The sequence below is a fragment of the Oncorhynchus gorbuscha genome, linkage group LG25 (assembly GCF_021184085.1).
Source record: "Oncorhynchus gorbuscha isolate QuinsamMale2020 ecotype Even-year linkage group LG25, OgorEven_v1.0, whole genome shotgun sequence".
NCBI classification, from domain to species: domain Eukaryota; kingdom Metazoa; phylum Chordata; class Actinopteri; order Salmoniformes; family Salmonidae; genus Oncorhynchus; species Oncorhynchus gorbuscha.
In genome coordinates, this window is record NC_060197.1 from 11,158,563 (window position 1) to 11,171,912 (window position 13,350).

At 45.9% G+C, this 13,350-nt stretch overlaps 1 protein-coding gene across 1 annotated transcript in view; it reads left to right on the plus strand.

Moving 5' to 3' along the window:
* Nucleotides 1-13,350, plus strand: part of LOC124014093 (cadherin-like and PC-esterase domain-containing protein 1) — an 83,282-nt gene that overhangs the window by 5,821 nt on the left and 64,111 nt on the right. The window contains exon 2 of the mRNA XM_046328799.1: nucleotides 7,515-7,692. Within this exon, the coding sequence (XP_046184755.1) occupies nucleotides 7,515-7,692 (178 nt within the window). The remainder of the gene's footprint in view (nucleotides 1-7,514; nucleotides 7,693-13,350) is intronic.

Genomic DNA, 13,350 nt, shown 5'->3' on the forward strand with positions numbered 1-13,350 from the left:
TCTGGACGGCTCTGACTTAGAATACGTGGACAACTACAAATACCTGGGTGTCTGGTTAGACTGTAAACTCTCCTTCCAGACTCACATTAAGCATCTCCAATACAAAATTAAATCTAGAATTGGCTTCCTATATCGCAACAAAGCATCCTTCACTCATGCTGCCAAACATACCCTTGTAAAACTGACCATCCTACCAATCCTCGACTTCGGTGATGTCATCTATAAAATAGCCTCCAACATTCTACTCAACAAACTGGATGCAGTCTATCACAGTGCCATCCGTTTTGTCTCCAAAGCCCCATACACTACCCACCATTGCGACCTGTACACTCTCGTTGGTTGGCCCTCGCTTCACACTCATCACCAAACCCACTGGCTACAGGTTATCTTCAAGTCTCTGCTAGGTAAAGCCCCGCCTTATCTCAGCTCACTGGTCACCATAGCAGCACCCAGGTATATCTCACTGGTCACCCCCAAAGCCAATTCATCCTTTGGTCATCTTTCCTTCCAGTTCTCTGCTGCCCATGATTGGAACGAATTGCAAAAATTTCTGAAGCTGGAGACTCACATCTCCCTCACTAGCTTTAAGCACCAGCTGTCAGAGCATATTACAGATCACTGCACCTGTACTTAGCCTATCTGTAAACAGCCCATCTATCTACCTACCTCATCCCCATACTGGTATTTATTTATTTATTTATTTTGCTTCTTTGCACCCCAGTATCTCTACCTGCACATTCATCTTCTAAGGTCTTCGAAAGCCAAGTCAACAAACAGGTCACTGACCATCTCGAATCCCACCGTACCTTCTCCGCTGTGCAATCTGGTTTCCGAGCCGGTCACGGGTGCACCTCAGCTACACTCAAGGTTCTAAACGATATCATAACCGCCATCGATAAAAGACAGTACTGTGCAGCCGTCTTCATCGACCTCGCCAAGGCTTTCGACTCTGTCAATCACCATATTCTTATCGGCAGACTCAATAGCCTCGGTTTTTCGGATGACTGCCTTGCCTGGTTCACCAATTACTTTGCAGACAGAGTTCAGTGTGTCAAATCGGAGGGCATGCTGTCCGGTCCTCTGGCAGTCTCTATGGGGGTGCCACAGGGTTCAATTCTCGGGCCGACTCTTTTCTCTGTATATATCAATGATGTTGCTCTTGCTGCGGGCGATTCCCTGATCCACCTCTACGCAGACGACACCATTCTATATACTTTCGGCCCGTCATTGGACACTGTGCTATCTAACCTCCAAACGAGCTTCAATGCCATACAGCACTCCTTCCGTGGCCTCCAACTGCTCTTAAACGCGAGTAAAACCAAATGCATGCTTTTCAACCGATCGCTGCCTGCACCCGCATGCCCGACTAGCATCACCACCCTGGATGGTTCCGACCTTGAATATGTGGACATCTATAAGTACCTAGGTGTCTGGCTAGACTGCAAACTCTCCTTCCAGATTCATATCAAACATCTCCAATCGAAAATCAAATCAAGAGTCGGCTTTCTATTCCGCAACAAAGCCTCCTTCACTCACACCGCCAAGCTTACCCTAGTAAAACTGACTATCCTACCGATCCTCGACTTCGGCGATGTCATCTACAAAATGGCTTCCAACACTCTACTCAGCAAACTGGATGCAGTCTATCACAGTGCCATCCGTTTTGTCACTAAAGCACCTTATACCACCCACCACTGCGACTTGTATGCTCTAGTCGGCTGGCCCTCACTACATATTCGTTGCCAGACCCACTGGCTCCAGGTCATCTACAAGTCCATGCTAGGTAAAGCTCCGCCTTATCTCAGTTCACTGGTCACGATGGCAACACCCATCCGTAGCACGCGCTCCAGCAGGTGTATCTCACTGATCATCCCTAAAGCCAACACCTCATTTGGCCGCCTTTCGTCCCAGTACTCTGCTGCCTGTGACTGGAACGAACTACAAAAATCGCTGAAGTTGGAGACTTTTATCTCCCTCACCAACTTCAAACATCAGCTATCCGAGCAGCTAACCGATCGCTGCAGCTGTACATAGTCTATTGGTAAATAGCCCACCCATTTTCACCTACCTCATTCCCATACTGTTTTTATACTGTCTTTTATTTATTTACTTTTCTGCTCTTTTGCACACCAATATCTCTACCTGTACATGACCATCTGATCATTTATCACTCCAGTGTTAATCTGCAAAATTGTATTATTCGCCTACCTCCTCATGCCTTTTGCACACATTGTATATAGACTGCCCATTTTTTTTCTACTGTGTTATTGACTTGTTAACTGTTTACTCCATGTGTAACTCTGTGTTGTCTGTTCACACTGCTATGCTTTATTTTGGCCAGGTCGCAGTTGCAAATGAGAACTTGTTCTCAAATAGCCTACCTGGTTAAATAAAGGTTGAAATAAAATAAATAAAAAATAAATCTTCTGCCGATCTACCATTCCAGTGTTTAATTGCTATATTGTAATTACTTCGCCACCATGGCCTATTTATTTCCTGAACTTACCTCATTTGCACTCACTGTATATAGACTTTGTTTTATTTTGTTCTACTTTATTATTGACTGTATGTTTTGTTTATTACATGTGTAACTCTGTGTTGTTGTATGTGTCGAATTGCTACGCATTATCTTGGCCAGGTCGCAGTTGCAAATGAGAACTAGCCTACCTGGTTAAATAAAGGTGAAATAAACAATTAGTCCTCTACTTGGTATCCTTTTCTAAATAATGAGTAATTGAAATTGAATGAACTGCTAGCAGCAATAGAAGTGGTAGCATATGAAGGAAACTCTTCAGTTGATGATACTGATAGAAGACTAGGAGACACCTGCACCCTATTACTGTACTGAGGAAGGATGGAGACACCTGCACCATATTAACTGTACTGAGGAAGGATGGAGACACCTGCACCATATTAACTGTACTGAGGAAGGATGGAGACACCTGCACCATATTAACTGTACTGAGGAAGGATGGAGACACCTGCACCATATTAACTGTACTGAGGAAGGATGGAGACACCTGCACCATATTAACTGTACTGAGGAAGGATGGAGACACCTGCACCATATTAACTGTACTGAGGAAGGATGGAGACACCTGCACCATATTAACTGTACTGAGGAAGGATGGAGACACCTGCACCATATTAACTGTACTGAGGAAGGATGGAGACACCTGCACCATATTAACTGTACTGAGGAAGGATGGAGACACCTGCACCATATTAACTGTACTGAGGAAGGATGGAGACACCTGCACCATATTAACTGTACTGAGGAAGGATGGAGACACCTGCACCATATTAACTGTACTGAGGAAGGATGGAGACACCTGCACCATATTAACTGTACTGAGGAAGGATGGAGACACCTGCACCATATTAACTGTACTGAGGAAGGATGGAGACAAATACTTGGAAGTCTGGAGATGATTTTAGACAGCTCGCCCCACCTGTCTGATGTGTGCATTAGCTTTCTGTTATGTTTAACTACATATTTGCGTATGTAAAATGCACATTTGTTGTGATTGAATGATGACTTTCTGATTTGTTTTGACTGTTCTCAACTTAGAACAAGATGTCTTACTCGATGTACTGAATGCGACTTATATGGGATAGGGCGATATGCGTTTTGCAGACCCCCTCAATATGGGTGTTTGGCCTTGGAATGTGACTGGGTGACATGAGTCATGGAATGGGTGTCAATACATTGCCAGTGGGCTGTATATCTGTTTCTCTGTCTGTCTCTGTGTGCATGGCTGAGATGGGAGTATTTATAACCATGGGCCTCTCAGACACACTGAACTCTACCCATGGAGCCAGTGGTAAGACTAAGCCACATCCTGTCACCGAGAAAGAAGGTTAGGGATGGAAGGAGAGAGTGGGAAAGAGAGCCAGAAAGATGGGGCGATGAAGGGCTCAGATGGATATTTTGAGGGGGTCAGAGGGAGTGGAGGAAGAAAAGCGTGAGGGATGAGAAATGGAGGCAGGGAGAGAATGACTGTGAGAATAAAAGAGAGAAGTAGAGCACAGAAGAAAAGCCTCCATGGCAGATCCTTCACCAGTAACCAAGGAGAGAAGCAGCATGGTAGTGCATGACCAAACAGGCCCTACAGAGCCAGATGAATACTAACACATAGACAGGGCCAGAACCAGGGCTTATACAGCCAGCCCTGGCCTCTCTAGACTCCCCAACAGTCTCACACAAACAGGCCTTTCTCCTTTTGGCTCACCCTCCTGTCCCCTAATTCGCAACCTCTCCCTCTCTTCCTCTCTCCCTATCTCTCCCCTCCCTGTCCCCAGACAGCTAAACCTTCGCACATGTATTTTCCTTCTAAACGAGTGCAAGGCCCATTAACCCTCTGCATTCCTCCGTCTCTCCACGGATGGAGGGACATATGGTCAATACAGAGCACAGTTAACAGACCCACCTCAGAGGGCTAACAATCACACACTGGATGTGATATGAAGTGAACCCAGGGGAGATTTATGTGGGTTGACTTTTCACTGTCGTATGGAAACACTTTGATTTGTATGGGCTGCTGAGATCATGTGATTCACTCATGAATATTGTAGTACTCTCAGTCCATTGAAAGCTGTCTTTCCCCATATTTACTAACAGTGTCAGTGTAGTTACTATTGTGGTAGAAGGTTGGGGTTAAAGTGATACATCTGTCCTGTTTTGCTTAGAAATGGTGCGTTGTAGAAACTGTAGAGAACTGTGTCTGGAAACCAACCCAGAGCAGAGCACCACCCACTTCACATGTGACCATCCAAAAACACTGCTGTGACATCACATCACTCTGTTGCGTTCATATTTCAGCAGTGGTGGCAGAGAATGTGGGGCATAACTTGGCTGTACGTCATATTCAAGCAAGTAAACTGTATTGAGTACTGTATTTGGGGGATGATGTTGACGTCTTGTGGTTTAGTGTCACAATTGGTTAGGTATTATGTTCACGTACTGTGTGTATGGGTCTTCATCATCTGGACTGGAACGACGGGTTAAGGTGAAGATGTTTACCGTAACCATATGTCTGCTAGCATCAGAGCGGTTGCCAGGGGAGTGTCAGGGACATTAGAAGTAGAAGTAGTTTCAGGGAGGGGTTGCTGTACATTTTGGTGCCACAATTTTTAATTTCTGATTTTTCAGGGGGTGCTGCAGCACCCTCAGCACCCCTACTTCCCGCAGCTATGGCCAGAGGGTTGCCACGGGGTGGAAGGACCAGAGAGCGTGACCTGTTGGGAAGAATCATAGGTCGGGCCCAGTCAGCCAGGACTGTTAACGATAGCAGGTCTATTAATATACGACTAAATGTGGGATACTGGGATTCAGTATCAGCAGAGCACATACCAGATACTGTATACTCAATGCTACTGCCCCTCTGACAGCTAGAGGGGCTCCACTGTCCATCACAGGGTCGTCATGGGGACGGGGAGCGGGGTCCGTATTTTTTTTCTCGTTGGTGATGTCAGCACTGGCAGATGAGGTCATTTTAGAAAACACGGAGAACTCTTAATTTTAAGGGCTGCTTGTAAACTCATTATAAACCATTAGTAAATAGTTTGTTAACCATTGGTAAACTTAACACGAATACATCATAAATTGGCTGTATTCACAACACAACACACAACACAACACATTATGCAGTATTGATACAAACTTCTTTGCTCATCAAATCAGTTACCAAATGAAAAAGTGGAAGCAATTTCCTCGGTAAACCTGAGCTCGCGGCTGTGTGCTGTGTATACCAAAACAGTTTAATCAATACAAACATAATTTCCCCAGCAGTGGTTCTCCCTCAGTCTGCCAAATAAACTGTTTATGAGTGTGTTTAATATGAGTCCCTCTCGGCTACGGATTATATTGAAGGTGCGCTGTTCAGAGGATTGCCTCTGTTGTATAAACACCTTGATTCGATTCCCCGCTTATTAAAGTAATATTATTCTAATATTTCACTCTGTGTTATGGGCCAACTGTAAACTCGCTCCTTCCTTGCTGGAGGAAGAAGAGAGGAGGAGGAAGGGGTGATGGAGTGTATTTGTTATTACTCAGGGAGAAAGGGAACGAGGGAGAGGAAGAAAAATGAAAGAACACAAAAAGAGTTCTAGGCCTAGGATCCCAATTTGGGGAATCTCCTAATGAAATAATTATGTTTGTGTTTGAACTGGGCCACGGCGGATTGGCAGGCAGGGAGGCAGCAGGATGAGCACTGTGGAATATTTGCCATGTTTGAGATTAGTATCTGGGAGAAGAGAGGATGGAAAGGTGGAGTGTAAGTATTGGAAGGTGGAGAGAGAACGGGGCTGTGGGTGTATTAGAGGGTGGAAAGGATTCTGTGGAGCTGGTTGGAGGGGGATGGGAGGGTAGAGCAACTCGTTGTAGTTATGGGGGTCTTGTGACGTTCCCCCTGATGTGGCCTGCAGCTCCCAGATGGAAACGTTTACAGGCCACGCCACCATAGGCCTCGGGAGAACGAGAGGAACGACAGAGAGAATATAGAGAGACTGGAGAGGAATGGTATGGAGAGACTGGAGAGAGTGATTTAAAGGGAGAAGGGTAAGAGAGAGAGAGAGGGGGAGACGAATGGAGAGCGAGATTCAAAGGAAAAGGAGAAAGGGATAAGAGAGAGAGAGACTGATAGAGAGACAAATGAATGAGCAGGCAACGGAGAGGGAGGGGTGAACAGTTCTGAAAGAAAAGTCCCTCTACTTCAGAAATTATATAGTAAAAAACTACCCTCCCTCTCCTTACCAAAGGAGATTAACTTTTTCTCTCTCTCTCCTACCCTCCATCTCCCCTCCCCTCCCTACCTTCACCCCTGCCCCAGCCATCACAGTTTGATCCTGCTTCTATCCTTATCCAGCTTATCCAGCCCAGAGTTGTGTAAACAGAGCGAGCTGAGCAGCTACATAGCTTTCATATGTCTCTGTCAGCCCAATCATTCACAACTGGTTTCTCTCTCACTCGCTAAGGGTTTAAGCTTGTTTGGCTCAGGCTCTACTCCCCAGTGCTATAGGGTTGTTCTGTTCACTGTTTTGATGCCCTTTTAAATCGTTTATGGGGGCATTGTTTAAGTGCCGGTAATACATTCTGGATCCCGAGTGGCGCAGCGTCTAAGGCACTGCATCTCCGTGCTAGAGGCGTCACTACAGACCCTGGTTCGATTCCAGTCTGTATCACAACCGGCCGTGATTGGGAGTCCCATAGGGTGGCACACAATTGGCCCAGCGTCGTTAGGGTTTAGCCGAGGTAGGCCGTCATTGTAAATAAGAATTTGTTCTTAACTGACTTGCCTAGTTAAATAAAGGTGTGATAAAATGTAAATACAAATAGGATTAAAATGAGAAATAGTTCCATATGAACTGCCAGGAAATGGTCACTTTTGGCATCATGTACTGTCTGTACGGTCTTTGTTTGTATTACATATAAATATACAGCAATGCTGTTGGTTGTTGGAGTGACCTCTCTATATGTCGATATTGAACATCCCTCTCTCCCCCCTCTTCCTCAGGTCAAGGGGTCCAATCAGAACCGGGCCGGGCGGGTCACGCGGGCCATCGTGTTGACGGGTCAGCACGTAGCCGCGGATACAGAGGTCCAGCTGTTCCAGCGGATCCTGGAGCAGCGAGGCTACGAGGTCAGCCTGTCCCGATACGCCGAGACCAACACCGCCCTGAGACACGACAACGGTGAGATGGAGGGAGGGAGGGAGGGAGGGATGGATGGAGGTGAGGGAGGGATGGAGGTAAGGGAGGGAGGCTGAAGGGAAACGTTTTTCAACAGCATCGGCTAGCACTGAGAAAAGATAGCAGTGAGCGAGAGTGGTGGGAGGGAAGGTGGAAGAAAGGTCGGAGGAGAAGGAGGAAAGAGGAGAAGAAGGATCAAGAGATGCAGGATGGAGAGATTAGGGTAAGATAAAGAGAGGTGAGCAGGTTTTACAGTTAAGACGGAAGGATGGGTAGAGGGAAGCAGAGAGGGAGGGAGGGAGGGAGCATGGAGAGTGATGAGAGGCAAGGAATGGGTAGAAAGGGTCCCAGAGAGGTAGAAGCTGATAGATAAATAGTATATTGTACGGTACAGTCTGTTCCTGCACACATACACAAACAATCCATTATTCACTTATTCCATGTACATGTGCTTCACCTCGTCAAGTGAGGAGAAAGGAAGTATACACACAATGGCTTCATTCACTAGCTATTTGTCCTCAGGCAAGTGACTTGCGTGCATACCCACACGCGCACAGCCGTATTCCAGTCACTCATGACGTACAGACACAGGCATTAGAGCAGGGTTAACAGAGGTGTGTGTGTGTGAGAGAGGCCTGCTGCTCTGGCCAGGCAGGTGGGTGGGAAGAGGTTAAAGGGTTAGCAGCTACAGAGCTTGGTCTGCACCCCTGATGGGTTTACTGTCCTTTACTGTCCTTTTTAGGGCTCACTACCCCCCCCACTCCCCTTCTCCCCACACCGCCTTTGACTGTACACACCCATCCCAGTCAGACAAAATAAGATTGATGGATTGCAGAAAAAGACAGATGAATAAGGCAAGATTTCCTTCTTGTCTTATTTTATGACTTTTTCTGTATTCTCTCCCTCTGTCTGGCCCAGGCTGTGTGAGTGTGTATGGAGTAGGAAAATGATAATGGTATTCCAGTGACCCAGTGAAGGACACTACTGGAAAATCCTTGGAGCTCAGCATAGAAATACCATGTGGCTAGTTCAGCTGGAAGGCAGAGGGGGAGAGAGCGATAGAGAGGGACACTTATAGGAGACCAGATGTTTAAACTACCCTTGTCATTCAGGGTCATAAATCACGGCTCCACTAGTAAGACTAGTCCCAAGGATTACTTATGTGTTTGTGTGTGTGTGCAGACAGGTATGTGTGCAGACAGTTATGTGTGCATGTGCCTCTAAGTATGTGTGTTATGTCCCTGTGTGTGTGTGTGTGTCTTCTGGGGTTTACTATCAAGAGGAAAGTATCGCCAGGTCGCAGGGGTCAGGCTTTGTGTGTCAGAACGCCCAGCTGTCACTCACCCCATCAGTGTGATGATTGACAGGTCAGCCTGTAGACCACACTGGGGCTCTGGTCATCCTGATCAAAGAACCCAGCAAGTCGTTAGGTAAACAGCAACACCCTTAATGACTTTACCAGCCCAGAAACTGAATAGCATGGGCCTGGTAAATGTCTTTAGGACTGTGTCCTAAAAGTGTCCCATAAAAGCATCATATTCAGTCCTTGCACGTGTGCGTATTTATGATGGAAAGAGGAGACAAGGAATGGGGAATGTTTAAGAGTATTGGGAAATGCCTGTGTCATTAGCAGGGGTGGCCTTTTCTTGTGGAGGAGACAAGGCATTGAGCCATTTAACAGTATTGGGACACTGCCTGTGTCATTGCCAAGGTATGCTACGTGTGTGACAGGAGATTTCATCCTTGTCTCCCATATAATGGATTTGTCTGATCTACATCAGGGCCTAAAAACTGGAGTGTACTGGAATGAAAGGGTAGGGTTCCTGGAAGAAAGAGTCGAGATCTTTAATTTGATGAGCCCTAATTGTGTTAGTCTCTTATTGGCTCGAATGCATCAGATTAGAGGGAGCCAATCATTTCCTGTTTACTCAAGCCAACCCAAACAGAGAGATTGAGATTGGCATTTACAGTTACTGTTGTTGTTTTCTCTGAGGGCCTTTTCAGTCTCCCAGCAGACTGTGCGTGCTTGTGTGTCAGGGCTCAAATTCTCTGATGGCATCGGCGGCCATGGCTGTCGATGCCCCCTTGTTAGGCAGTAATGCCCTCTAAGAAAATGTATCCCTTGCGACCAATTTGGCCGTTGTGCCCTTGGGCTGAATATAATAATTATAATTCCCTTCTCCCGGCTGCCAATCACCGTAGCCTACTCCGAAGCACCTCTCACTCACGTGCTCTCTCAGATATCTAAATTCTTATTAGTCAATGCCCGTGAACGGATCCTTCTCACAGGCATCGCAGCACCAAAGTAGGCTACAAGTGAAGACCGACATATTGGGGATGCAGCGTCCTTCTTATCAAATTCCGAGGCGCATATTGAAAATGTTAGAAGTGTCCACATTTACTTTTCGTCAGCCAATAAGATGAGTAACGAACAGCAAAAGCACTAGACGATGTCAATCTACTTTCCCCCATTGTCCAAAAGATGACATTCTATTGGCAATGGTGATTTTAGCATGTACATCTTGGTGGGGCAAAATACCCCCCCAACCCCACCCCACCCCCACCAGTCGCAACACCTTACCACCACTACACCTGGCTATCAGCAGAGACCTGTCTGGCAGCGAAAAAGTTAATTCAGCATAATTTACTGCCTTTTAAATAAACATAGCTGATATGGCTGACTTGCTTTAAAAAATTGGTTGCTACTGATAATTGAGATGTACAAACTATTGTAGAAGGAGACTACGAGCAGATAAGAGGCAACCCTTGATTTTGATAAAGACATTAAAGAGCGAACTAGGACTGATGTAGTCAATATAACTATTTGTTCAGCACTTTTGAATTGTACAGTGACAGAATTCAGAACATGGGCCGTTCTTACAGTATTCTCCCTGTACACCAAGTCAGAACCGTAGGGTAAATAAAGGGAACATATAAGCAGACAATGAAAGCTCTTACAATATTCGATTATGACATTTATCTAGAACAGGCTATAGACTAAATGTGCACCAGCAAGTCAGAACAGTAGGCTAAGTTATGAGGGGAAAAGGGAGCAAATTATTAGAGTTAGGCACATGGGCTACTAACAGCTTACTACACAACGTACACTTAGTAAACTCAGCAAAAAAGAAACGTCTCTTTGTCAGGACCCTGTCTTTCACAGGTAATTCATAAATATCCAAATAACGTCACAGATTTTCATTGTAAAGGGTTTAAACACTGTTTCCCATGCTTGTTCAATGAACCATAAACAATTAATTAACATGCACCTGGGGAACAATCGTTAAGACACTAAAAGCTTATAGATGGTAAGCAATTAAGGTCACAGTTATGAAAACGTAGGACACTAAAGAGGCCTTTCTACTGACTGAAAAACATCAACAGAAAGAAGCCCAGGGTTCCTGCTCATCTGCGTGAACTTGCCTTAGGCATGCTGCAAGGAGGCATGAGGACTGCAGATGTGGCCGGGGCAATAAATTACAAAGTCAGTACTGTGAGACGCCTAAGACAGAGCTACAGGGAGAAGGGATGGACAGCCGATCATCCTGTAACAACACCTGCACAGGATCTGTACATCCGAACATCACACCTGCGGGACAGGTACAGGATGGCAACAATAACTGCATGAGTTACACCAGGAATGCACAATTCCTCCATCAATGCTCAGACTGTCCACAAAAAGCTGAGAGAGGCTGGACTGAGTGCTTGTAGGCTTGTTGTAAGGCAGGTCCTCACCAGACATCATCGGCAACAATGTGGCCTATGGGCACAAACCCACCATCGCTGGACCAAACAGGACTGGCAAAAAGTGCTCTTCACTGACGAGTCACGGTTTTGTCTCACCAGGGGTGATGACTGGGTTTGTGTTTATCATCGAAGGAATGAGCGTTACACCGAGGCCTGTACTCTGGAGCGGGATCGATTTGGAGGTGGAGGGTCCGTCATGGTCTGGGGCAGTGTGTCACAGCATCATCTGACTGAGCTTGGTGTCATTGCAGGCAATCTCAATGCTGTGCATTATAGGGAAGACATCCTCCTCCCTCATGTGGTACCCTTCCTGCAGGCTCATCCTGACATGACCCTCCAGCATGAAAATGCCACCAGCCATACTGCTCGTTCTGTGTGTGATTTCCTGCAAGACAGGAATGTCAGTGTTCTGCCATGGCCAGCGAAGAACCCAGATCTCAAGAACCCAGAACCCAGATCTCAATCCCATTAAGCACGTCTGGGACCTGCTGGATAAGAGGGTGAGGGCTAGGGCCATTCCCCCCAGAAATGTCCGGGAACTTGCAGGTGCCTTGGTGGAAGAGTGGGGTAACATCTCACAGCAAGAACTCTCAAATCTGGTGCAGTCCATGAGGATGAGATGCACTACAGTACTTAACGCAGCTGGTGGCCACACCAGATACTGACCGTTACGTTTGATTTTGATCCCCCCTTTGTTCAGGAACACATTATTCAATTTCTGTTAGTCACATGTCTGTGGAACTTGTTCAGTTCATGTCTCAGTTGTTTAATCTTGATATGTTCATACAAATATTTACACATGTTAAGTTTGCTGAAAATGAACACAGTTGACAGTGAGAGGACATTTCTTTTTTTGCTGAGTTTATTACTTAGCTACAGTATACACATCTCCCTGGCATATTACATAATTTATGCAGCAGCATACAAGACATCATTTTGGACTCACCTTGTTGTGCCCACTTGGTGGCCCACTTGTGCCCAGATGGTGCGGCGGTCTTTCATGACAAATTTTTGTCATCAATGTCTGGCATCTTTGGATTTATGGTGCTTTCAAGACAACTGGGGACTCTGGAAAAAACAAGGTTGAATCATGACGTCAGTGATCTTCAGGTCGGAACTCTAGATAGAGGCCCAAGTTTCCAGTTGTTTTGAGCGCAGCAGAAGCCATGGTGGATTGACAGCATGGCCAATGTTGAATGTTTATCCTTTTATGCTTGAAAGAGAGACCCTTAAACCCAGACTTGGACCACGCACCCAATCCACTGAATATCAGGCCAGTGATTGCTTTGCAGTTCTTGCAGTTAGCCACGGATTCCTTCCAAACCACTCATTGTTAAAAATGTGCGATTTCCAACTTGTTGTGTAATGTTTATGTCCAGTGGCCGATGATCAACGATCCATTTTATCTATAATTTACCTTTGTTATTTATCTCCATTTGACAAGGATTGAAAAGGATTTGCCAGTAGATTGTCAACTTGATTCATAGCTAAGATTCTGAAAGTAGGATGTTGACATGATGAGTCCAATCAATGCTACGGTAGATATAACGTGATTTGACGTCATTTTATCTGAGGCCAATGACCTTGAGCCTTCTTGGATGGGCACTTCTAATGTAACTCTATGGCAGCACCCAATTTTCTATTGAATGAATCAAGTTCACTACCAACTAACAACTCCAGGAATTGCTGTCCAGGCTTTTGTACCTATGGACTATCTGTGTGTGTGTGTGTGTGTGTGTGTGTGTGTGTGTGTGTGTGTGTGTGTGTGTGTGTGTGTGTGTGTGTGTGTGTGTGTGTGTGTGTGTGTGTGTGTGTGTGTGTGTGTGTGTGTGTGTGTGTGTGTGTGTGTGTGTGTGTGTGCATGCTGTTCTGAAGGTCCGGGGCTCTGGGCTGTATCAGGGTCAACTCAGACCA